General features: G+C 32.4%; 1 protein-coding gene across 4 annotated transcripts in view; it reads left to right on the top strand.

Annotated features, from left to right (window-relative positions):
• COL11A1 (collagen type XI alpha 1 chain) overlaps positions 1 to 27,947 on the top strand; it is a 218,049-nt gene that overhangs the window by 120,029 nt on the left and 70,073 nt on the right. For all 4 annotated transcript variants that reach the window (XM_025398299.1, XM_025398280.1, XM_025398308.1 and 1 more), the window contains 10 exons: positions 3,042 to 3,095; positions 3,378 to 3,422; positions 3,569 to 3,622; positions 3,730 to 3,774; positions 7,589 to 7,642; positions 12,512 to 12,565; positions 16,939 to 16,992; positions 19,741 to 19,848; positions 20,235 to 20,324; positions 20,584 to 20,637. In XM_025398299.1, the coding sequence (XP_025254084.1) occupies positions 3,042 to 3,095; positions 3,378 to 3,422; positions 3,569 to 3,622; positions 3,730 to 3,774; positions 7,589 to 7,642; positions 12,512 to 12,565; positions 16,939 to 16,992; positions 19,741 to 19,848; positions 20,235 to 20,324; positions 20,584 to 20,637 (612 nt within the window). The remainder of the gene's footprint in view (positions 1 to 3,041; positions 3,096 to 3,377; positions 3,423 to 3,568; positions 3,623 to 3,729; positions 3,775 to 7,588; positions 7,643 to 12,511; positions 12,566 to 16,938; positions 16,993 to 19,740; positions 19,849 to 20,234; positions 20,325 to 20,583; positions 20,638 to 27,947) is intronic.

Genomic DNA, 27,947 nt, shown 5'->3' with positions numbered 1-27,947 from the left:
CTATTTATTAAGTTAAATTGCAATTGTTTTGTTTTGATTTAAAAACATAAGAAACTGTCACAATATTACATGAATGAGTAGAATTTTATTTTATCAACTTATTTAAAATTCTGGTTTTTCCTAAGTTCTCTGATCAGTATTCTTTGAATTGTTTTTATTAACAAAATGCAACAGAATAAACAGAAATGCTTCCTCCTAGAGGTATCTAACATCTTTTAATCCTTTTACTGAAATATCTGGAATTTTGTTCTTTATTTCTTCATATTGCTTCTTTTCATAGCTCATTTATTATTTCTATGATAAAAAAGCTTTTAAGTTTCTCTGTTCTAAAATGAAAAACTGACTGGGACATCAAAGATGAAAGATAGCTTCATGTTTTTTTCCTATGTGTAAGCTGATGAATTTTGAATGAATTTAAATTTTTATTTTACTAAAGTGAAATGCCGTTACCAGTCTCTTTCAAACAGATTAAGGACTGTAATTTCACATCATATTAATTTCTTAGTAGCTTTCAAGCAGATTAAGGACTGTAATTTGACATCATATTAATTTCTTAGTAGCAATATAAACCATAAAGGTATTAAAAAGATGTAGCACCACATGTGCTATAAAATGATAGCTGTTTCTAAAATGACATCTATTTTAAGGTAGGATACTTTTATATGTCAGACAGCATTTTAAAAATTTCACGTTTTTAGTTTCACATTTATTGACCAAGCCAATTTCACAATTAATACTTGACTTTATGGCCTTTGTGTGTTTCTGTATAAAAACAGGTAATACTTTTTCATAGAAATTATATACTTTGGTGATAATTCTGCATGTGGAAAAAAAAATAACATTTCCATATATTCAACTGATTAATTGGTGGGTTGGTCATTTTCTGTGTTTTCTATCAATTTCCTAGAGTAGAAACTCTAGGTAAGAAAATACATTTATGAAAAACAAAATTGGTGCATAATATCTGTTTGATTAAATGAAGTATCTATAAATATGCTTAGTTATCTCTTCTAGTTAGGACAGAACTGAATATTTGTCTCCCCCCTGTCAAAATTTCTATTTTCATACTGTATTATACTCATTTGTCCAATTCCTGCAATAGTCACATAGTAATACTGTGCTAGATGTAACTATCTGATTTCGTGTAGAGAAAGAAAAGAGATTTTGAAAGCTCTTCAAAATGTAATGTGCAGAGATTTTTTTTCCCCCAGTATGTGAATATTAACACATCCTAACAATTGTTCTCAGGTTGATCACAAGTTAGCTATATAGGCACGTATTGAAACATATAGGAAAACATGGTATAAAAAGCAGCTTAGCAGTGCATCCTTCGGGTTATTCTTTTGACTATCAGCTGCCATAGGGCATCACTTACAATTTTATTTACCTGCCTTAATAGCATGGTGTAGGAAATACAAATTGATAGCATCTTACCTTCCTGATAAGTGTGAAATATTGACTACTTTCAAATTGGGAATAGGGCTAAATAGTTACTTCCTGTGAGTGGGTAATACTCTACACCTGGCTATTCTAACTGTATGTGCCTGAGAATACAGCTTCAAGACTTCCCAGATTTCATAGTTCATGTGACCCCGAGAAGTTGTTAAAAATGCAGATTCCTGGACCTCACTGCCAGAGAGTCTGTTTCAGTTTCAGTAGATGTGGAGTGTGCCTTGGCAGCCCATATTTTTAGCAACTACTCTAGATTATTCTGATACAGAGGAGCCATGTATCACTTGGAGAAACATTATTTTTAGGGGTATTTCAATGCAAGTGAGTGGATTAAAAAAAGAAAGGAATGTATTCAAGTCTAAGAAGGCTTTGTTATATTTCCCTTAATATATGGGGAAGTTTGCAAAATTTGATGTCTAGTATTCTAGCAGAGGCTAAACATTTTATGTATTATTGCGCTTAATCCGTACAGTGGTTTAAACAGGAAAACCCTCCACTCATTCCTTTTCAGGGTCTCATAATTAACAAGTTGAGCAGCAAGGATGTGAACACTATTCTTCTCTGTTTTATGATACAGTGATGAGGGAAGCTAATCACAATCATGATCAAATAAACAAGCAGATACAAATTTAGGTATATGTACAAGATCATATGGGACATTTGATTATTGGGGATTATATTGTATTCCATCTGTAAAATATGGCCATTTGTAAATGAAATAGTGCTTTTATAAACTTATTACATTTTTAAATAGTTATATTTTATTATGTATCATTAATTATTATTTATTATGTATCATTGTTATTTTTATACCAAGCATTATTTTTTTTCAGTCCCACAAATTTCAAATTACCTGTAAGTTGTGTATTATTGCCCTCACTTTGCAGAAGAAAAATCTATACTTGATGAGCATAAGTAATATACCAAACTTACTTAGCTGATCCATTTAACTGATGCATAACTAACGTAAATCTCAATATTATGTCCAGAATTCTAAAAAATAGAATTGTAATGCCTGGCTGTCTGAAACAGACTTTCAGCTAGGTATAGTTGTGTTCAAACACCAAATAGAAAACGTGGAGGAAGGTTTTTAGTCTATGAATTGATCCAGTTTTAAAAGTGTAAAAATACTCAACTCAAAAGTGGTAACTATAGACATATGATAATATTAACTCAGGAAAAACATTTTCCAAAATTCCTATTTTGATATTTGACTATTCCTGTTTGTGAAAATAGAATTTTTCTTTAGAGTTGAAGCAAATACAAAGAATTTTACACTGCAATACGTTTTCTATAAAATGTCCTATAATTACTATTTTATAACAAGAGATGAAATAATTCTTGATTAGTTCATTTACTCAGAAGGTTAAAAACTAAAATGTTTTATCAATTTGTGCTTTCAATGCTTCCAGGATTTCAGATGTCATTGTAAGTTCATTTTTAATTACTACGATGGTATCTTAAAATTTATATTTTTGATTTAAATATTAACATCTGTGTGAAAATCACTCTGTTCCAAAATAAATTACATCTTGTGACTGAAAACATTAATTGCCATGTTTGTTCATTATTTAATTTTATTACTGTAGGGTTCCACTGGATTCCCTGGGTTTCCAGGTGCCAATGGAGAGAAAGGTGCACGGGTATGATATATAAATATAATGTTTTGAACTGTGTGTATAAATGTTCTTAGCTGGGCATAGTGATGTGTGCCTGTATTCCCAGATATTTGTGAGGCTCAGGTGGAGGATTGCTTGAATCCAGGAGTTCCAGGCCAACCCGGGCAACATAGCAAGTCTGTCTCTGAATGAATGAATGAATGAATGAATGCATGAATGATGTTCTTGCATGACTACTCAGTCTCAGCACCAGAGTCATAATTTACTGTGCTATACTGCATATTGAAATTGAACTGTCTTTGCTAGGGAGTAGCTGGCAAACCAGGCCCTCGGGGTCAGCGTGGTCCAACGGTAGGTGCCTTGATTTAAAATGATGTACATTTTTCATATTGAATTTAGTGTTTCAAGATAATTTATTTTTCAAAAATAAAAATTGATTTAGTGCCTTTGGATTTGTCTGGCACTTGTTTGGGCTCATCTTTTGTTCTCATCTGCAGGGTCCTCGAGGTTCGAGAGGTGCAAGAGGTCCCACTGGGAAACCCGGGCCAAAGGTAGCACCTGCACTTTTTCTGTTTGGATGTTACTGCAGGTGTTTTTTCCAGGCAGATGCTATGAGAAGGAATTCAAACTGATTTTTCTTTTCTTTTCTTGGTGCCAGGGCACTTCGGGTGGTGATGGCCCTCCTGGCCCTCCAGGTGAAAGAGTACGTATGATACAGCCATATAGTATAAAATGAAAATTAGTATTTCTGCAAGTATTTAGATTTCAGAGAAAAGATGTATATCTGCTAATACATGTGCAAGTTTATCCACACAATCTAGTCTGAATTTAAAAATGTTTATCTTTTAATTTATTCCTCTTCACCAATAAAAAAGCTTAATCAATATGTTCTACTAATTTTGTTATAGAAATGAGAAAAAAAATGTGTGTAACTGGACTAAGATATCACTCTTATAGTCAAGACAAAAATATATATTTTTAAAATTTTAAAACGTCTTTGCTCTCTTCTCCACTCAGCCTGCTTTCCATATTGATACTCATTTTGTTCACAGAGCTGACAGCGATATTATGCTGGTAAAAAAACAAGCTACTAGTAGCCATTAAGCCAGAATCAATATACATTCAACTCAAGATAAAACATCTATTCCAGTAAATAGAAAAACTGTTTGGTAAATTGATTTTAAATTGATATAAGAGGTGGCCAAATCATATGAACAAGCATGCCCTTTGTTTGGATTTTTTGGCAAAATGTAGCATTTTTGCAGCCAGATTTTTAAAAAGGCTATCCTCCTGATATAAGTTTAAATATTAGAATCTGTATTCCTTTAAAAAATTAGAATCATTTCTTCATATTCTATAATAATTTTCAGTAGTGTGGAGTCAGGTTCATATATTTTTGTATATTATTATTTGAAATGTATAATAGGCGTTTTACAAAAGACAGAAACACCTTGCAGTGCATAACCTAAAACTGAAAATGAATAATTTTTATTTGAGTAGGAGCAATGAGCAAAACTTGAGTTTTTATTCGTGACGAAAATGGGAGTAGATAACACAGAAGAATAGACATTTAATTAGAGTTGCATTAAGTATTTGGCTCATATTTAATTAACTTTCCACTAAATGTTTCTCACTCTTGATGAACTGTTCCCAAATTAGGTCTATCCTGTAAATTTTGAGCTCATAAATAATACACTCATTTGAAGTATTTTATGGTCAAAGTCATTTTAATAAGATACATTTAAAATATTTAAAATGGCTAAATAATTAAATGGAGTAGAACAATTTAACAAAAAAAAGCACAACTGTGAGTTTTGTTTTTAGAGCACCACTGATTCTCTCATGCATTTGGTTTTGTCTTCCAAAATGTTATGATCAACAACATTTCCTTACAAGTGAATATGCTTTTGCTGATACTGCATTTTAATTTGAAAAACAACAATACTGTCATCCAACAGTACAATTACTTTTAAAATCACTTTGAGAGTAAGAAAGGTACCTCTTGAGAATTTTTGTTTTGTTTTGCTGTTTTAGTAATCTAGGTGAATTTATTTTCAATAAATATTCAGATATGTTTTCAATATCTATATAGGAAGAACATATTTCCTATGTTCCTTGTAGTTAATGAGACATCTCACTCCAAATATGCCTTCATTTTCTGCCAAGAATTTTTAATTATCTTGAACTATTTAGTTCATGTCTTAAGCGCACAGTTGAAACATGGCAAAGGTAATGCCATAAAATATTTTCTTCAAAATATATGAGTTGGGGGAAGTTCAGGGAATTAATTCTGTAGTACTATTAGATTAGAAAATGAAATACCTATTTTTGCCCATTTCAAAGGACTCCCTAATTATCATTATATTTAATGATATAGTTGTATATGGCATGCATATATATATATGTATACATAAACTTTTATTAAGATATTCTACAAATGAAATATAATCCTGCATAATCATAATTTGCAGATCATGTATGCTGGTTATTAAAGGTCAACTATAGCTTTTAGTTAGGTGTAAAGTTACCAAATTAAGTGAAAACAAAACAAAAATGGAACAACAGAACCAAGACAACTAGATAAATTTGAATTTTATATAAAGAATAAGTCATTTTTGTCATAACTAGGTCTCTTGTGATATTTAGGATATATTAAAAATTATTCATTATTTATTTAAAGCTCAAATTTAGGCACTTTTTATCTGGTGATCTGGTTTCAACACCGTCTGTACACTGAGTCATTATGGAATTTTTTAAATCCCACCTGGAAACGATTTTGATGATTACACAAAGAATATGCCAGCCAGGTGCGGTGGCTCACACCTGTAATCCCAGCACTTTGGGAGGCTGAGGCGGGTGGATCACCTGAGTTCAGGAGTTCGAGACCAGCCTGGCCAGCATGGGGAAACCCTGTATCTATTAAAAATACAAAAATTAGCCAGGCATGGTGGTGGGCGCCTGTAATCCCAGTTTCTCTGGAGGCTGAGGCAGGAGAATTGCTTGATCCCAGGAGGCAGAGGTTGCAGTGATCCGAGATCATACCACTGCACTCCAGCCTGGGCAACAGAGCAAGATTTCATCTCAAAAAACAACAACAAAGAAAGAATATGCCGATGCTTGCTGTGAAATCTTATGAAGACTCAATTTTTCATTTTTATTTTAAGTAATGGTTTTTGAAATGTTTCTTTCTTAAAATAATTTAAATTCAAATTGCATTTGAAAGGCAGCAAAATTTTAGAAAGCAAAAACATGACATTTTAAGAAATCAGATAAATAGAATTTGCTACATAACCGAAAGAATGCTATTTTTAAAATTTGTACTTAAAATGAGTTTTTAGGAATCGTCATTTAATACTTTAATAAGAGTTTAAAATTTTGTAAGTTCCTAAAATTTGCCCAGTAGTTTTGGTAGTTTCATGTGACATCTATTTTTGATAATTTTATATATAACTTTGAAGATACTTTTTTAATATCAGATGCTGGTAATAGTAAAAACTTGTGATGATTTCTGAGCTAACATTGGCTATGAATGGTAATCAGATTTTTCTTGGGAAGCCTAGATTGATAAATAGAAAGAGTAAATTCTGTTGAAGATCAACTTCAGTAAACTATTTTTGATTAGAAAAATACATAAATCCTACCCTAAAGGTATTATTTAACACATTTTATTTATGTTATCTTTCATAAATCTTCTTAAATAAATGTAACTATTATGTTCTGGTCATATGGAGGATTATCTCTTACCAATTACTTTTTTGACAACAATGGAGTCACTCTGATGGGACTTACTATGCACTTTAAAAATAGGTAACTTTGAGAGATGAGTAATATAATTAATTAAAAATCAAGCCAAAAATGATATAATTTTTTTATTTGAACTGAATGTTAATAACTACACAATAAAGTTATTTTAACCTTATCTACAAAAGAAATTTATACATCAGTAAAAAATATATTGACATCACCCAAAATAAATATATTTTAGATATGGAGAATAGTTAATGGCATCTTCTGTGGTCTTTTTGAGATAGTCACATACTTCACATACTTTCTCTTTTAGTGTTAGAATATATGGCTAGATACAGAACAGGGATGGAAGAAGTTATAAAACGGTTTTTTTTTTTTTTTTTTTTTTTTTAAGAGGGGCTGTGGAATTGAATTGAATCAAAATATCTTCCTTCTATGAATGTTTCTAGCCAATGTTAAAAGTAAAGACGCTGCAGAACTTCTCAATACTTATACGTTCTATTCACTTTTAATTCATATGAATTCTAAATACTTACAGTGTTCCTGAGGTAACACTGATGTGATGTGTGGTTTTGAGTAGAAATAGTGTGAAAAATTATCCATTTTACTTTTAAATTAGTAATTACTATCATGTTGTATTACCATAGTTCTGTCACTGTGAAGAAGCTGTACGATACATTGTATTTTATCAATATAACTAAACCTCAAAGTATAAAGATGCATCTTCTAAGGCATATTGTTAACTTCTCCCCACTGCTTTTTATTTTCAGGGTCCTCAAGGACCTCAGGGTCCAGTTGGATTCCCTGGACCAAAAGGCCCTCCTGTAAGTGTCAGAGCTTCTCTTTCTCCTTCTATATTTGATATTTTTACATTTTTGAGAGTCACAGCTTACATTTTAAATATTTGTTAGATAGGATATTGATAAAATCTCTAGAAAATTACAATTGATGTCAAAGAAAGTAGACATTTTTAATTTATGAAGTTCGTAGATTGTTTCTTAATATAATTTCAATATCTTTCATTAAGTATTTTTTGATAGTATACCAAAGACTAGAAAAACATGAATATCATTCTCTCAGCTGCTCCTTTACTGCAATGAACATAATTGATGACATTACAAATTGTTATCAACTCTTAAATATTTGGTATATTAGAATTTATCTTTATCTTCCATCATCAATATAAACTTCTTCAAATATCACTTCCTAAATCCCTCCAACATTCTGATATTACTTAAGTCATGCTAAAATGTATTATATTAGTATCATGTCTGTCACTATAATCTATTCTTTTTAGAAAATGTAATGAGAATTCTCATTAAATCATATTCATTTTATTAAATATGTTTAGAGCAACACTTGAATGTTCATCAGGCATCTTCATAAAGTTAATTGAAATACTGTGTTTTCATATTTAAGTATTTGTGAAGACATAGAACATGCTGAGGTCTTCTTTGTTTTTGTTTGTTTGTTTGATTGTTTGTTTTGCAACCTCTTCAGTTTCTTTAAGACAGCCGGAGTCAGCTTATCTACCTGTCTAGGACAGTGGTTCTCAAATGTAATTCCTGGCCCAGCAGCATCCACAGCTCTTGGTATATTGTTAGAAATGTTGTCTCACTGACCAAATCACAATTCTGGAGATGGGCAAGGAAGGGCCCAGTCTATCTTTTAAAAAACCCTCTAGACAGTTCTGATGCATGTTAAAGTGTGTGAACTACTGTGCTAGTCCAGAGGAACAATACTACCCACACTTTAATGTGCACACAAATCATATTGGTGAATTATTTATTTTGAAATAATTAAATGTCAAATATTAAGACAATCTTTAACTTTTTACAATAATTTTAGACACTGTTTAAATTATTATTTTACCACTGAACAGTTTTGCATTATTCCTGCAAACATATTAGGAAAGTAGTGTTATCTGTATTACACCGTTATAGAAAGATCTATATATATGGCTAATATTAAATATAAAGTAATCTTGATACTACCTGTGTATAATGCTTACCTACTATGTCAGTTTTGCTCCAAATGTAACATGAAGACTCTGCAAAGTTTCACAGAGAAATGAAAACAGTTTCAAAAGTCACTGTATGTATTTATTTATAAACATTCTCATAATTATTTTTAAGCTGTGTGTTAGATTATTGTTTAGCAACATAAAGTTTAGTGATGTATAGAACCTCAGTATTGTACCATTTGTGTTTGTATGCATTATTGAGAACTGCTTGACTCATGTAATACTGTTTCATTGTCAAACAAACCCATTTGACTCATTTTTTTCTCAAACTTTTTCAGCCCATTGTCTTATGTATCTTTCAACAAGTTTTGAGCCATTGATCGTGCATGTGTTTTGTCTCTAAGAGGTATCAGAAGCATAATAAATGCCTACACTTGAGAAGCATGCATTCTAGTAGGAGAGACAAGACAGGAGCATTGCTTTCACTAATAAACAAAATGATTTTTATACTATGTTCCTCTAACAAACGAGACATTAGAGCATGAAATAAAAATACCTAATTTCTCTAGTATGCTGTTTTATGCTGTTTGGGATAGAAATGGCTTCATCTGTTTTATATAGAAAGAAGAAACTGGGGTGGAGAGATAGAAAAACCTCTTCCTGTAAATTAATTGGTTCATCTCTTTCATCATATCAGGAAAAAATCATATATATATATATGATGTATATTCACACAGACATATATACACATGGATCTAAATATTCCCTTCAGATTCTGTTAGTCTCATACGCATATCAGCATATTTTGGGAATATGCAGGCATCCATTTAAAAAAATATATTAACTTGAAATGATTAAGATTTATAGCATGACTAGTATGAGAAACGTTCTATTTAGAATATAAAAGTCAAAACTCAGTGCCAATGAGAAGTGAGAAAACATCCTTAAACAATTACTTACAAGTTTTCACAGATTCCCTCGCCAAATCTGTTCCCTCTGTCCTGTACCAACTAGATCAAAGGGGAAGCCTATTTTGATGAAAAAATTATTACTTTTACATAAATACAATGAAATTATTTGGTAATTAGTCTGCTTATTTTATGGGTTAGTAGTTGGTGGCCATTATGGTTATTTAGGACTAATTGCTTGATATTGAAAGTACATACTTAAATCAGGAAATATGATAATGACATCAATTCTTTTTTTATTTTTTTATTTTTATTTTTATTTTTTGAGACAGAGTCTCACTTTGTCACCCAGGCTGGAGTGCAGTGGCGCGACCTCGACTCACTGCAAGCTCCGCCTCCTGGGTTCACACCATTCTCCTGCCTCAGCCTCCTCAGTAGCTGGGAATACAGGCACTCACCACCATGCCTGGCTAATTTTTTTGTATTTTTAGTAGAGGCAGGGCTTCACCACGTTAGCCAGGATAGTCTCGATCTCCTGACCTCGTGATCTGCCCACCTTGGCCTCCCAAAGTACTGGGATTACAGGCGTGAGCCACCGCGCCCGGCCAATAATGACACCAATTTTTAATGCAGTATATTAACACTACTCCCTCAGACTATCTAGGGGAGCCATTAAATATTATGTTGCATTCTTCCCAGGATGTGATTGCTTAGATCTAAGATTGCTATTTTAAAGTATTATAATATTTTGCAATGAATGTGTTATCTATGTCAGCAAATAAGAGATATTTAATCTTGTATTTACAGCTCTGTTAAAAAAAAATTAAGTCTTGTATTAATGGCAAAGTACATCATTTAAGAAGCACTTTAGTATGGTGGAAAAAAAGCCAGGCATACTTGATATCCTTCAGCTGTCATACTCTCTGTAAAACTTTTATTATTGCCCAGAATTGAAAGCAAGTTTATTGCCAAATGTGTCAAACCAGTGATGAGGCACAGAAGTTTTTTGTTTGCTATTTTGTAAAACCAGACCTCAATGAAGTCCATTACCAATTAACTAACTACTTATTTCTGTATGTTACCTCCAAACTGAGGGCAAAACTAAGTCTTAGCATTAATATATACCTAGTGATTGATACAAGGGCATGTAATATATGTTTTTTAAAGAAGCCATGGTTAAATGACATCCGAGAATGTTTTGGACCTTTGGTTAAAAACACCCCAATTTTGTTTTTTGAAGAAGAAGATGGCAGTGGTAGCCCTGGAAAACCTGAACAAGTCACTAAGCAAGTCATGATGTTGTGAAGTAGCTTAACGGTTTTTAATTAGAGTTGTTAATTTACAGGGCAACCAGGATGTCAATACAGATGACTTAAGGGACAGAGATGGTTCTGGCACCGCTAAGAACCTTTCTCCTGAAGTAGCTTGCCAACCTGGAAAAAGTCTCACTCAGTTGGAAGAAAGCTATTTGAGAAAATGATATTTTGGAACAAAGCCTGTTTTTCATACTCACTCTATAAGAACATATTTTAAAAAGAGATGTTCAAAACCAATTTTATTTAAATAATTAACATACAGTGAAAGGTGTACCTGTTGTCATTAAAAAATATCATTATTAAAAGAATCATTTCATTCATCTAGAAGGGTGAGAATATTTCTGTCTCTACCCATTGACCATGTTTTGAAATTTGAACTTGATATGTAATGGTTACTGAGTAGAATGAATAATCCATAAGGCAGTCTAAAGAAGCAATCTCTTTCTACTAAGTATTTAAAATATAGGACCCTCACAGACTTACTCACTTAAAGTTTGTAGTTATTCGCTTCATTTATTTCTTAAACCATGACAAAGACAGCATCCTTTATAGAAAGTGATAGCAGCAGATTTGCTCTGTGGTACTTCACAAACATTATTCTTTCAAGAGGACATTTAAGAAAATCTACTGGGAAAAATTTGTCCTGACAACTTCTAGAATTGAGTGTAATGTATCGTTTCCTTTACTTTGAAAAAATTTGAGCGGTAAAATGCCATTGTTTGTATGAGTTTGTATTTATTTTGCATTCTTGTTTTTTTTGTTTTGTTTTGTTTTGTTTTGAGACGGAGTCTCAGCTCGGGAGTGCAGTGGCACCATCTAGGGTCACTGCAACCTCTGCCTCCCAGGTTCAAGCGATTCCCCCGCCTCAGCCTCCCAAGTAGCTGGGACTACAGGCAATGCTACCAAGCCCGGCTAATTTTTTGTATTTTAGTAGAGACCGGGTTTCAGCATGTTGGTCAGGATAGTCTTGATCCTCTGACCTCTTGTTCCTCCCGTCTCAGCCTCCCAAAGTGCAGGGATTAGAGGTGTCAGCCACCCAGCCCGGCCTTCTTTTGCATTCTTGTTAGTTAGAAGCTCGGATTACCACTAGAGGGCACTATTTCTCTCTGTTATCCAAGTTTTGATGCACCGAGAATTAGGAATAAATCACCAAAACGGTGGAAATATTCATTTGTGAAGTATTAAAGAAGTAATATTTTTCACAAAACGAAAATATAAACCTTTGTAAATATTCTTTTACAGATGATTGATGCAAATGAAATATATTTAAATGTAAAATATTCAGAAAAGGGTGCTACTATTTTATTTTGGTTGCAGTTATATCTACAGAATTACATTGAAGAGATATGTGTGCGTATTACCATATATAAAATCAACAGAAGAGCAAAGTAAAATATCTAATGAAAATATAAAAAGAAAAGACAATTTTCTAACATATCACATTTAGACTATAAAATAATTAAATAAATATTTATGACATGTGGTATTTAATATTTGTAATTTCAGGGACCACCTGGGAAGGATGGGCTGCCAGGACACCCTGGGCAACGTGGGGAGACTGTAAGTGACCTTGTTACTCTTATTAAAAATTTCCATCTCTAGCACCTCATCAGTTCGTAGAAAGCTACTTTATTATGAACATTTCAATTACTAGGTTGAGAAAAATGGAAAAATTAATTCCGTTAAGCCTTTTGTTGAAATATATACATAAATTCGTAAATAGACCCAAGAAATATATTTCAGGAAGTAGGATGTTAGCTGATATGATTGTTCTTATTGTCAATAGCCGCATTTTAAGGATGAGCTGATGGAGAAGACACCATTATTTTTTGGACATTGCCTCAAGATTGTCCCTCTGACTCTTTTCACTGAAGCCTGTTTACAGAAACATTCCACTCAAACCCATCATCTCTCCACTCTCCAAAGGCAACAGATTACGAATAGCCATGCACAGAATACAACATTTTTTAAATCTAGAACTAAGAGATTAAATATTTGCTGATATTGGACCCATTAGCTATAATTGGTTGGGAACTATGGCAAAAGCATCCTTTCATGTGAAATAGGAAAAAGTAAATCAAAAATGGTGACTAAATTTTACTGAAAAACTATAAATAATATAAAAGTAAACAAATTGACTGAATAACCTACCATGTGTATAACAATTTGGGCGGAGAGGAAACAGGCAGCTCAGTGATGGTTTGAGGATCCTGGTGAGCTCATTTATTTTGCTCCTGTTAAAAACCAGGCATCTGGCTATTCCAGTGGATTGTCATTCTGGTCAGAAATCATCATGGGTTAGCATGTCTCCATGGAATCAGTTCTTGCTTCTCACCAATGATTACTTTTATCCAGATTTCTCAAGGAAACCACAAATACAGACTACCTTTGCCTATGCGGTTGAAAATCATGTTAGGGTATTTGGCCAGCGTGAATACATATTGGAGTTGCATAGCAGTGTCCTATAATAAATCTGAAATCTGAAAAGATTATGATTTTTCTGCTATGGAGGAAACAATCTGTCAGCAGCCACCCAATTCTTGCCTTGCTTACCATGTGGCAATTCTTAGTTTCACTATTTCTTAGCTTTAGCCAGATGGGAAACTTTGGAGTCTTGGACTTCTAAAGCAAAGTTGAAATATGATTTAGTGAGACCAAAGAATAAACTGTTTGGGTATCTTCTTGGGAAGGATATCTATATGAGGAGCAGAAATAAACTTTCTAAAGGAGAATCAACACTGAATTTACAAATGCATTCTCATTCAAATCTTTCAGCCAAATCATTTTTAATGAAATTATTGTATAACTTCCTGGGAATAACTATAGAATATTCCAAAATGTTTTCTGGGGAAAAGATATCTAGAGAATTAATGTTATAAAATTCTTTATGTCTATGATTTAATCTGGAGCTTCCACTTATAATGAAAATACTTATATCACATATAATATTGAGATTTAAACATAGAAGAAAAATAGCATAATGTTTCTAGAATGAATGTTTCTGTTTTGTAGTTTTTCACAGATTAAAGCCAGGATTATTTCTGAAAAACTATATTCCCGATTTCACATCCACTTTAAGGGAATAGTGAATCCTCCTATAGCCCCAAACCTTTCTCACTTTGTTCTCTGCTGACCCAGATTCAAAGGACTACCTTGTACAAGAGTCACAATCTAAAGTGGGCATTCTTTGTCATATATTTACTATTTTATTTCAATGGATAAATTTTTAAATGATATTTGAAATTTGTCTCCAGGCAGAAATCCATTAATTAAATGTTTGTTCTGACATCTTACATTCATTTGGGTTGTTTCAGTATAATAGAAACTATTCCAAATTTTTCCCGGTGGCCTTAAACAGCTTCAGAAATGGTTTCTATTATATTGAAGTGACCCAAATTTGTCTCAGAAGCATAATGCCAAATCCTATATTGGTCCTAGAATTGGCTTAGTCTTTTAAAGATTATCAAAATTGGAGTCACATTTCTGATGGATCTTAACAGCACATTTTTCAAACTACCTATGAATATGTCAAATTAATTTCCATTTTCAGCAACTTTGAAAAACATAATTGGACTAGCTATTCTAAAATTAAGTGGCAAGTGTAGTCTTATTACATGACAATATTGAACAAGCACACCTTACAGTGAACTGTAAAAGTTTTCCTGTGTAGTTTGTTTGTAAGATCCCCAAGATCAAATGTTTTAGATAGTTGCAAATGGTCTGAATGTTTTGAATGAGCAGACATATGGGCAACGCTGTCTTCCAGCTTTCCCAAATCCATCACTCACACACATGGTCTAGCAGTCAAAACTTCCTCTTTCCCCTTAAGATGTATGAGTGCAAGTCTATGTTGTAGTTTTGTCCAGATTTTCTGCAATTAAATATTGATTTGTAATCAAATACATTTAATTAATCATTATTGCAGTATTTTGTTTGTGTGTGATTCTTGCTCTCACAGTTACTAAGACAAAAAGCTTTCTAACACTTTTTTTAAAAGTTTGGAATTGCCTTTATATCTTCCTGTCCAATTTAGGGATTAAAAATTGGAAGAAGAATAACCCAGACAGAGGAAACAGGTCATACAAATATAGGGTGTGTGGCTATTCAGAAAAAGGTAGGAAGATCAGCATGGCTAGAATTTAGGATACATTTTCAAAGCAAAGGAAGTAACTGAATTCACACACTGGGCCCCTATTGGCTAGAACTTTGTCATCCGTATGTTTAAAAATGAATTTATTATGTTTGGTTTTGTGGGTGGTGATTCTGGCTAATGTAAACAAGTGAGTAAACCTTATTTGAAAAACTCACCAGTGGTGAAGGAAAGAGGTGATTCTAGTCCGAATAAGACAGGTCTACTAGGATAAGTGAGAAAAAGCTGTATTTGAGGGAGCTTCTCAGGTGACGCATTCAGATGAAATAACGGATTAAGTATGGGCATTGAAGAAAAGCCTGGGATATGAAAACACTCCATTATAAAGGCGGGGAACACAGAAGGAAAATCAAAAGAGAAGATACAATCAGCAAGTTCCATGTTAGGAATGTTGAAGAGAGAGCATGATATACAATTGGAAATTTCTAGTAGGCACTTACCGTGCGAGTTTTAGGGCTCATACTGATTAGAGGTTTATAAATAGTTGGGAGTGGAGGAATTCATCAGCACAGAGATGGCAATTGTGGTCATGGAGGTTGTTGAGATAATCCAGGGACACATATACATATATGTGCACGTGTATAAATGTGTTTATGTATCTGTGTATGTGTGTATGTAAATCTGATAACAGATTTCCAAACCAACTAGTTACTGAAAAATTACAATTAAGTGACTAATATAATTATAAAATACTAAATAAATTTTATGACTTTCCCCTCAGAATTGATTGGTTTTGCCATTGATAATGATAGCTCAAATAGAACTCTGAAAGTCTGAATTAATAGATTTTCAAAATAGAACAAATCTATTTTCTTTCCCTGTAGCATCAATTGCAATAATTACAGACTCTTATCTTTACCTACTTATACAATTTTATTATTGTAAATAATTCATTCATAGTTATCAGGAGCATTGTGATACAAACGTGAGATCGCTAGTTCCTACCCATTTTTTTCCTAATCTTATTACTTTCAGTCTGACTAGATGTTATAGAGAATAAAATATTCAGTTATTTGAAAACTTCTTCTCCCAACATTTTCTATCTACTTCTCCAGCTGTTAAAAGTAACTTAACTCTCATGAGTAAGAAATTTACCTATCTTAATACAATTATATGGAATGAATAACCCACAGCCTAGAGAAATATAAATACCAGAATATATGCCCGGAAGTTTTATTTAGTGAGTATATTCTGCTCAAATCAACCAGATATTTTAATGACTGCATTATTTGCAAAATGCATTTACAACTATATCTCTTGAATTTCTTACAAGAAAGAATGTTGATAAATACTAAAATAATTACTGTGCAAAGCATTATTTTAGTAGGTCTATTTTTATATCTTGTTTTATGAGATTTTAGAAATACAATAGAGAGAAATGTATTAATATCACTGTGAATTTATTTCTGTATAAATAATCAGTAAACTGTTTCAAAGAATGTCTAAATCATCATTTATTTCATCCATAAACATTCCTGGGTTAAAATTCTGTATGTTGTTTGACCTGGTGGAACAGGGCAAAGAACACATTTTTTTGCTCTAGGTTAATTTATTAAAGGTAATTGTTGCCCTAGCATGTGAAATGTTGAAATGGCAAATTTTGAATTTTAATGAAAACTGAAATAAGTTTGACATATTAAACTTATATTTAAGCATTTGAAAATAAATATTTTTAGTCAATGGGTGACTTTCTTTTAATGTGACTTATTCAGCTATCTCATAGAATTTTGATTTATGCTTTGTGTTGTGTGTAGCTTTTACAGATAATACTTTGCCTTCTTAGGGATTTCAAGGCAAGACCGGCCCTCCTGGGCCAGGGGGAGTGGTTGGACCACAGGTATGTGCCTTTGCTTTATTTCCTGAGCAAGATTTATTTATTTTTGTTTATATTTTAACCTTCCTAAGTTGTGTAAAATCTTCTAAATTTATTATGATTCAAAATGATGTATTTTTTATTTCAGATTGTATTTAAATATGTGCAGCTTTCGTACATCAAATGAAACCAACAAACTATTACTTAACTAAAGCAACTTTTCAATTGCCTGTAAGAATAAAAGAGAAGAATAAAATAAATGAAAATAAATCAGAAAGTTCACACTGAATTTAACACTAAAGCCTGACTATGACACCATCTACTAATAAAAATACAAAGTTCCTTATAAATAGGTGGGCCATCATCTTTTTCTAGAATTTTAAATTATAAAATGACTTCATGTTTTTGAGTATAAATTAGATTTAGAAATTTACATCCTAAAATTTTAATATTTGTAGCATATTAGGTCTTTCTTAAGATTTTTGCCTTCATAATAATGAATTATATCAGAAATAAATATTAATTATCTTTGAGGATATACAAAATAATGGAAGAGACAAGTATTTCTTTCACGATAGGTGGCAGAAGAAGTCTCAAAAATTAGTGCAGTATCCTGAGTTATAGTATGAAATAACTATAAAGAGTAATTCATGGTAATAGAAAATAATGTTTTTCTTCCCTGGCAAAGCATATTGACTGGGCAGAACACATTTAATTTAGTGGGCTGGAATTTTCCCCCCACTAATAACAAATTATAACAAAGGAGCAAAAGCAGGTGAATACATGTTTTAGTTATTTAATTGGTTTAGTCTTTTCTCTGTCTCTAAATAGTTCTCAACACTGTAACACACACATACACGCCCACACGTGCACACGCACACACACATGCACATCCAAACACACACACACACATACACACACACGCACACAGACACACACACATCTAGAGAAACAGAAAAACTGCATTTTGTTGTTAGGAATATGTGTAACAGAAGCAAAAATGAAGAATTATTGGATTTGTTGATTATTTTATTTCAGAGGTTAACCCTGAACCAAGGGAAATGTTATGTTATTTTATAGAGTGTGTAAACATGAATACTTATTTGTGCTAAAGGCTTCTTTTTAGCTGCTTATCAGTTTTAGTTAAAACATTATATATACTTTCTCAGTAATTAGAAAGCTTCCTCCAAAAAACTTTTATTTTTTCTGTTTAAAACAACTTTATAATTATTTTCTGTGAGAAAATTTAACCAGAAAAAAATTCCTCTTATACTTAATATCCATAAACAGAAATGGAATTAGATTCTTAACTAAAATATAAACATCATGGAGCATAACTGAATATTTTAGGACCTCACATCTTTCAAAAATACAGTTCTGTTCACTGTGGTCATCTAAAACTTCTGAGACTTGTGTTTCTTTTTCTGTTCCCCTGCTGACATTAAGGCATAAAAATACTGGGTGTTTTACTGAAGATGCACCTTCACCAAATTACATTTTTTATTGGTCCTTTTTAAGAGAAAAAATATCCAATAGCCTATTTTAAATGTAGCCATACTTTCATGTGAAGACAAAAGATTTGGTTTAATGGGAATGATATAGATTGCAATACTGAATATCCACTGTTTTCTTTAAACAGTTATGTGAATCTCTGATCATTTTTGTCTCAGTGGTGATAGCTGTTCAATTATGGTTAATTCCGTATTCCTTACTGTTCAGATTCTGGTGTTCAGATAGTTAAGAAGACATCATGTTTTTGATAAATGTTTGCACGTTAATGTTAAATTGAAAAGTTACAGCAATCATATAATTAAAGGAGTTTAAGCCTAGAAATGTATACCTAAATTGGGACAGGTAGATTCCTTATCCAAGATAAACAGTTAAGAATACGTTGCATTTTTAGGAAAAAAAAATACATATACTTCATAAGCAAGTACAGGAACATGTTCTACTGTTTAACAACATTAGCATCTAAAAATTTGCCCTTTATTTAACTTAAATCCTTCATTTTGCTTTTTATTAAGATAGAGAGTAGCTGATCACCATCCTCTATTTATACATGAAAGCTTATTATACTCAAGCACCACAAAACAGCACCACTCAAGGGACACATAAGTGACCTGATATTTTTCACTTTGACATTTGCTGCAATTTAAGGCAGCTGAGCATTTGTTATAGCTTTTGGCCGGGAGGAACTGCTGACCCATACTCACTGCCTTCAGGATCCCCTGCCACGTTCCCTAGACTTTGAGAAATGAATATAGATTAATAGTGGAGAAGTTTTAAGCTTTTGGAAAGTCCAAGGAGAACCACTGGTTTTTTGGGTTCTCAAGGCCCTAAGTTTATTTTTAAACAGTGATTCATTGAGTGGCTACCAATGTGGTTTCTATGCCTCTTTATGAAGCTGATTTGACATCTCATATGAAAAGAAGGAATGGCATAAAACTGTATTTAAAAATCATAGTTTTAATAATACTTGGACTTGCCCCACTCTACAGAAATTATTGTATTAAGCAAAGAAAACATCTTTTTGGTCTTTATTTATGTGCTTTCCTTTTACACTCAGATTCTAACCAAGATTATATAAAATCTTTTTAGACTCTTACTTGATATACTACTTTCAGTGCTTTATATAAAGTGTTTTGTAGGATGTCATGAGAGTAAATGAGGATGATACACTTTTGTAAATGGGAATAATACTGTTTTTGAGTTTGTGTTATCTTTGCCAAAAATAAAAGAGCAATCTAAAGTGGTTTTGCTTATCTAATTTAGGGACCAACCGGCGAGACTGGTCCAATAGGGGAACGTGGGCATCCTGGCCCTCCTGGCCCTCCTGGTGAGCAAGGTCTTCCTGGTGCTGCAGGAAAAGAAGGTGCAAAGGTACAACATGCTTCAGAAATTTTTTTGGCCGAAAACTTTAATTTATATTTCACTATACTCACCACTTGTCTACAGATTCCATTTAAATGAGTGTCAGAAGATGTGTCAGGGAAATATTTAGTGTGCATTTATTATACTCCAAGATATTGCCCAACGTTTACATAAGACTGTTAGCTCCATTGACCATAAAATCTTTAATATACATATACCCTTAAATGTAGGTAGTGGGAACTTCATTTTAATGCATATGGCAATCCACCCAATATTCTCATCATTAAATAAGATTCAAATTTTACTTACAGTAGTTTAGAAGTAATCACAATTTTGTTTGTAGAAATATGTGTAGAAATTAATCTGTCTCGATGGATGTTTATTATATTCTTTAGGGTGATCCAGGTCCTCAAGGTATCTCAGGGAAAGATGGACCAGCAGGATTACGTGGTTTCCCAGGGGAAAGAGGTCTTCCTGGAGCTCAGGTATAATCAATATCTATATTGATAAAGCAAGTGATTCAAATTGTTTATTAGAAGCATTTTTTCCCAGAACTTAAAGAGCGATGAGTAATTAAGGGAATATATGTAAACATATGCATTTGATTATTGTTATATATGTGTGTATATATGTAGTTATGTCTAAAAACATTATCTGACATCCTTATTTTATTAATCAGATATCTCTTCCTATTGGTATTCAATTCATAGAGATTCATTTGCTTTATTTTTTCACTTTTCCCAGGGTGCACCTGGACTGAAAGGAGGGGAAGGTCCCCAGGGCCCACCAGGTCCAGTTGTAAGTAGGATGATAATAAATAGCCAGACAATCATGGTTGAGAATTACAGCTCTTCTTTCATTACTCTCATGCTGTGATTCCACAGTGTGTGGGAGAGAAAATAAACACATGTCAATCAAATCAGTCAATGCCTAGTTCCCACTAATTGCATACACTAATGAATGCAGAAACAGAAGGGTTTAGATGATTGGAAATATTTGCTTCTGCTGCTGTCAGGAGGTAAAAGGAGATATCTTGCTTCTTACGGTTCCCAAGGAAATAAATCCTCATTATGAGTAATAGAAGCTCATAGTCACAGAAGGCCTGGAGAGGCTGTAGTTTCAAATTTTTACTTCATTTACATCTATTATTTTAAAATTACTTACAAAATAAGATTTGATTTCTTATAAATTATATTCTATCATTCATTTATTATAAAACATATTTAATTTGTTTATAAGTACTTGATGAGACTTGAATTTTTCAATGATACAAAAGACATAAGCATAAAAGCATAAAACCCGTAAGCATAATCTTATATATTATCCATATTTATTTAATCAAAACATTATGAAATAATTGGCAAATGAGTAAATATCAGATTTTTGCCTCATCTTTTTTTTTTGAGATACATATCAATCCCTCAGAAAACAATTGAATGTATGCTTCATTTTTTAATAAATTCACCTTTATTCTTATCTGTATACTGAAATTTCACTATAACAGCCAAACTGCCGTATTTAGTGTTTTCTTCTCATTTTCTTATTTCACCAACCTAAAAATGCTGAAAGTTGCCTTAAAGGCCCTCTCAACTTCCTCTCACACAATATTTATTAGTTCTGCTTCCAAAATATTTTACTAATTTTTCCCCTTTTCTTCATTTCTACCGCCACCGTCTTTGTTCAGACTCTTTCCTCTTCCTTTCTCTTTGACTAATAACATCTTATCTTTGGATTCATTTTCTTATCCTCTGCAGTCTGTTTCACCTATAGAATACTAGTTTAGCATACATCCTTAACTATGGCATTCCTCTATCATACCCATCCTACAGCTCCACACTGCCTTCGGAAACCAAGCTCTTTATCCTAGCCAGCAAGTCATCTTCAAAGTTCAACCCCAATTTCTATAGTCTTTTTTTTTTCTTCATGCTCACCACTTCAATTCTACCCAATTTAATGCATTGAATGTTGTCTTGCTTCTCAAAACCATGACCTTTTCAATTTTGAAAAGAGTATACTGTATACTTTTCCCCTTTCTCCAGGAAACTCCAGTTTTTCTCTCTCTACTTGAGGAACATCCTACTCATCCATAAAGATAACTCTTAAATGTTAAATCTCTGTAAAGTTGTCTTTGGATAATTTACCTCCATTTCATGTATTGGTAAAAATCCCCCCACACACACACACCCACACCCACTGCCCTTTATTATATCTCCATGTTTAGAGATTACATTGGAATATAGTTGGTCGTCTCTCGCATCAGGCTGTGAGTTACCTGTATTATTTTGGTTACTCACAATATGGTGCCTGAAGCACAGTAATCATCTCACACCTACTCATTTGAATTATTATGAATCCTAATATTGGAATAAAGTTTATATAGAATTACTTAATACTGGGAATACAACAAGTATATCATTTTTCAGATTGATTCACATGATACTTACTTTACTTCCCTCACATCATATCACAACCATTGAGATAATTATGGAAATGTGGTAAAGATATTTTTTAAAGAAAATATATCTTGAAAATTGTATTAGACTTCCACTGGAGTTCATAAAATTATGAACATTTTCTAATATCCTCAAAAGTTAGTGGCAGTAGCATTAGCAGAAACAGCAACTTAATAAGACAAAAGTTCGTATTTGGGTATAGAATCTTCTAAATTTCAGTAAAATGAGATCCATTTAACCAGACCTTCAGATTCTAAAGATATACTGTAGCAATAAATGATGCTTTAAGAGCAATGCACACTGAACTAATTATCTGAGCTGTGACTACAAGGATTAAATTATTTTAAGTTGTTTTTCAGGGACCAAGCACTGAAGCTGTCTCAGGGGTTGGGAACAGTTGAAACCAGTGTATTTGTAGGCTGCATACTATGTCCAGGGGATAGAATTTTCAAGATATTAATTGAAAAATGTATCGCTACATGTAGAATAACATTAAATATGATATAAAAATCAAATGTACTTTTATTTATTTGGCTTCAATTGTGTATTTGACAATTATTACTTACTTTGTTATATGCAACTCAACATCACAGGAGATATTCCTTGAGATAAAATAGGATGAACAATTTTGAACAGAAATATACCAAAGACTAAATATCACTGTAAGTTGGTTGGTGATTAAATGCCTAATGACATGCAAACAATAAATGTTAATTCTATGAGTGAGGTAGAAAGATAATAAAAATAAGGGGAAGGGCCATGTGGAAAAGATGACCCTTGAACTTGGCTTCACAGAGTGCAGAACATTACAAAAATCACTGAAAAGAAAGAAAATATTAGGAAAGGGATACGATGTTTAATTAGTATCTGTTTTTGCCCAAGTGGGACAAAATTTGGGAGACGGTCTAACATTTGTTGAATTCTTGCTAGCATCCAAGCACTCTGCTATTTTACATAATAAAAAAACTAAATCACTAATGCAACATGTAATATAATTACTGAAGCTCTAAAATTGCAAGATGTAGTCATTTGAATATTTGAAATGTACAGAGCAAGTGGAGTAAACAAATTGAAGTTTTGGGAAAACAAATCTGTCGTTAGTGTTTAATATATAACAGAGATAGGAGAGAATAGATCACAAAAGGCCATTGACCAGTGTCAACATTGCAGTGAGCTGATGACTAGGGCAGTGTGGAATCCAAGGACAGTGCTGATGTAGCAAACATGGAGGGCGCAAGATAGTAAGATTTAAGACTAATATTTGATATGGGCAGTGAGGACAAATGAAAACTGAACAATGACCTCAAGCTTATGTCCTTGAGAGAATGACAGTTTGGTGATGTCTTCCGTGCCTAGAGCAGTTTTACCTCATCAAGAACAACAACAAACAAAAACCAGAAATATTCACACACAAAAAAACTTAAAACCTCTTGGCAGTCAAAAAAAATTACAAATTACCTTTGTAATTTTTGATTATCTACTTTGCTAATAGATGTGCTTGATAGATGCTCACTGTGTTTATTTGAAATTAATACCCATTCTTATATTCACAAATCAAATATGCAAACATCAACCAATTAAAATTATTCCTTAAAGTTGTTGGAAAGTGATTCACTAAAAGGAAGACACCATACACATTTATTAGTTCCTAACACTATTGTTTTAATTGCTGCAGAATATAGTGAAGAGGTGCATGATGATGACCTGGTTCATAACAAGCCTTAGTTTACTCCATTTAAAGTGATTACATCACATAAAATTTGATTTTGATTTTTTTTTATTCCAAATGACAGACAAAACAAAAACTGGATGATTTTCTAAATGTGAAGTATAATTTATCTAGAAAATTAATTCATGTTAATTCTTATCTTTTGGGGTTCAAAACTTACTATTAGGTTCTCTTACAATTAATATTGGAAAAAAAAGAATGAGGAGTAGAGATTTATTTAAAAGGTAGCAAGTTCTGCTTTGCAATGGTAATAGAAAAGGTTATGGCAAAATATTAAAGGGAAGTATTTGATCAGTTGGTGAAAAATGATAAAATTCTGAGTCATGAGGAATAAAGACATAAGAACATCTTCTAAAATTTGCTTTTATAATGGATATGTCTGAGTTTATATCAATCTCATGTTAACTTTACCTTTAGGATATTGACCAAGTAATGGTAAGTGCAAGACAGGAATTCACAGAAACAGTGATGGGTATTCAGCAGTTGTTTGTATTAAGGAAAAAGCAAAGTGATGAGTTCTAAGGAAGAGAATGTGAAGTCTAAAGGAAATAGAAAAGGGAAATGAAATAATACTGAGTGTGTATTCTTTCAATTCTTATGCTAGATATTTTGTATCTGTGATTTATATCTTTTATTCTTATTCTTGCAATTTGGAATGGTAATTTTTTTTTCTATTTTATCATTCCATTTTTAAAGATAAAAGATCTGAGGCTTGAAGAAGTATAGAGCTTGCCCAAATTATCTGGGCAAAAATCCATGATAGCACTTTACATAAACTCATTTTCAAGTCATCTTGATCCTTCTAAATCTCTATGAACAATTTTGTCGAAAGAGAGTGAGAAGAGTTAATATTTCAACTACCTGGGCTTTAATATTACTATTCTCTGTAACTATTGCTTATTTTGAATGAATCAAAGATGAAACTGATTAAACTAATATACAGATTGATTTTTTAATGACTAGATATTTTTCAGAATACCATTGAATTCTTAGTTTCTTTCTCCTATAATACAACTCATAAGGAATGTAGTTGTGCTGTGTATTTCTGGATTGCTAGGGAAATAATAAATTTCCTCATTGCATAGGATACTAATGAACTAAAACTAAAAGTCCTAAGCAGAGCTTTAATCAGCTAACCTTATCGCTCACAGTGATATTTGCAAAGTTTTCATGTGTCCCAATTATGTAGCTTATGCACTATATTCTTACTATATGCTCTAATCCGAGAAAAGAACAAATATAATATTTAATTCTCATGCATCCATTCAAATGTCGTTCTATCTATTCATTTATAAGTATATTTAGTACCTATTCTCTTTATTTGTAATCCATTTAGTGTGAAGCATAGGTCATTATTATGACACTCCATAGAAGTGGATTTACTGTACTAGGGTGGGTCTAGGTGTATGCCATTGACTTATATTTAGAGAAACTTTATTCGTAAAACAAATAAACTAAAAAGATCTGTTTGAAGATATGGGATATTGCTTTATACAGGGTCCTCTTTATGAATATCCTTGGAAGAAATCTCTTGCTAACCACAGCTTTAAAAATACTTGCAATTTATTTTTTTCAAGTATTCTTTTTGTAGAATATTTTAAATTATTTCTTGTTATTTCTTGAACAGTTAACTGACTTGTTTATTTCTTTAGTCAATTTGAATTACAAAACTTAGAATTCTTTTTGCTTTGGCTTACAGAAATAATGGAGTCAAAATAGAGACGGTACAGAAGATAATGTGTTATAACTATTTTAAAAACTTTTTGAACACAACTTACTATAAAAAGTACCTATGATGTACTTTAACATTGTCTATTACATTTTGTTATAGTTAATACTTTTTAAATACTCGACAAGACCCATGAAATTTATCTTATAACCTACTCATTGATCGTAATCTACAGTTAGAAAAATCCTTGGTCTTGGTATGCATCTTTAGTTTACTAATATTGCTGGCTCCATTTTACTTCAATAAAAAGTTATTTGCTTACCTGTTTTCCTGTTTTTAAATTTATATTGTCTAATACTTTATGCATACTATTTAAGCTGCTATAAGTCTTTTTCTGTGAAAGTACCATAAAGAAATAAATACCTGAAACTATCAGACAATCTATTAAACTGAAGTTATATTGATTCATAAAATGGACCTTGCTGCAAAGAGCTTATGGTTTACTGAAGAGGACAGATAAAGAGCAGATAAAATAACATAGTAAATAATATGAAATATATTAAAAGAACAGAAAACACAAGGGTGAGAACAATGCTTTTTGCCTAAGGAAATTATGTTTGAATTGAAGTTGTAAATAAAAACCAGTTTTATCTATGAAAAGCAGCCTTTCTGTGTGCAAAATTTAGTCTTGAACTGCTCAACACTTTTTATCCTCTTAGTAATGAACTAGTATTTCAAAGTTAGGGTTCTCTAAAGGTTTTGGTCCTAGGAGTTATTGTATATTGAGGAACGTTCTGTCATGCTACCACTTATGACAAAATTATACAAATAGGGTGCTGTGATGTTGGGATTTTAAAGTCTATGAAAACAAACTATTCGCTGTATAAATGATGTTGTATCCAAGAACTGGTAACAGATGCCAATCAAATCCAGGGCATGTCTTCTGATCTCAAGGGATGTAGTCACTAAGTGGATGTCTTGATGCACACGCAAGACAGAAAGTAGCAAGAGACTGAACATCAAGAGAGAAAGGCAGTGCAGCACTTTTCTGCTTGATGAACGTAAACTGGGTAAATGTTTTCTATGTATGTAAACACATATATGTAAATATATCATGCAACAAATTCTCAGCTTTCACCTACTGCATATATTTTTATAAAACAAAATCAAGGAAAATAATATTTAAGGAAAATATATTTTCCTTAAATAACCTCTCCTCCAGATATTCTTCACGGTAGAGAACAATCTCATTAACAACAGTTATTTATCTAAAAATGAGATTAAAACAAATATAGTAGTGTGTTTAGTAAAAAGCCTTCTATCTTTACAATCACATGTATATTTTATTCCCAGGAGCTGTGGGAGTTAATATGCAAAAAGTATATGAGAGGAGCCAAATAACTGGTACAGGGTATATGTCCAGTATTTCAAAATTGTGCGGTGTTGCAGTCTTTGCTCTTTTTCTGTGACTACTCTTATTTGACCATCCCCCCATTGATTCTGACTTTATCTTCCTTCTCTATTTATTATTTCTTCTTCTTCTCATTGCTTCTTTAAGAGTTCTCATTCTCTTCCTATCATAATTCCTATTTCTCTTATTTTGTTGCTCTTCATCCTATTTCTGAGAACCTTCTTTTCCTTGGTTTTTACTTATTCTTCAAGCAAGGGAATAACCAAGATTTAGAAGGATGGCATATACTGACATGCCAAGTCAGACTCTATACATTTTTAGATAAAGCACATTTTCTCCATTGTGACCCAGGTAGACCTTAGTGTAAGATGATTACATCCAACTAGGGATGAGATAAGTGTAGCAATAGTGATGGGGACCAGTGATCAAAATCTGAGGCATTTGATTTGACTTTGATCATTCAGAGTTTATGCTTTAAATTCTGATAATGCTTTATAGTTCATCTAAATTTTTAGTTCACATAATCTAAAATGTATGTCCTGTAGAGAGTGAAAGTTTTGACATGAAGGTCAACTTCTTTTTTTTGTATTTTTTATTTTATTTTATTTTTTTTATTTATTTGTTTTTTAGAGAGAGTTTTGTTCTTGTTGCTCAGGCTGGAGTGCAGTGGCGCAATCTCAGCTCACTGCAACCTCCGCCTCCTAGGTTCAAGTGATTCTCCTGTCTCATCCTCCTGAGTAGCTGAGATTGCAGGCAACTGCCACCAACCCAGATAACTTTTGTATTTCTAATAAAGAAGGGGTTTCACCGTGTTGGCCAGTCTGGTCTCGGACTCCTGACCTCAAG

This window comes from Theropithecus gelada, chromosome 1, assembly GCF_003255815.1.
Source record: "Theropithecus gelada isolate Dixy chromosome 1, Tgel_1.0, whole genome shotgun sequence".
NCBI lineage: Eukaryota > Metazoa > Chordata > Mammalia > Primates > Cercopithecidae > Theropithecus > Theropithecus gelada.
Note: the sequence above shows the minus strand (reverse complement) of the source record. Positions and strands in the feature narration are given on the sequence as shown.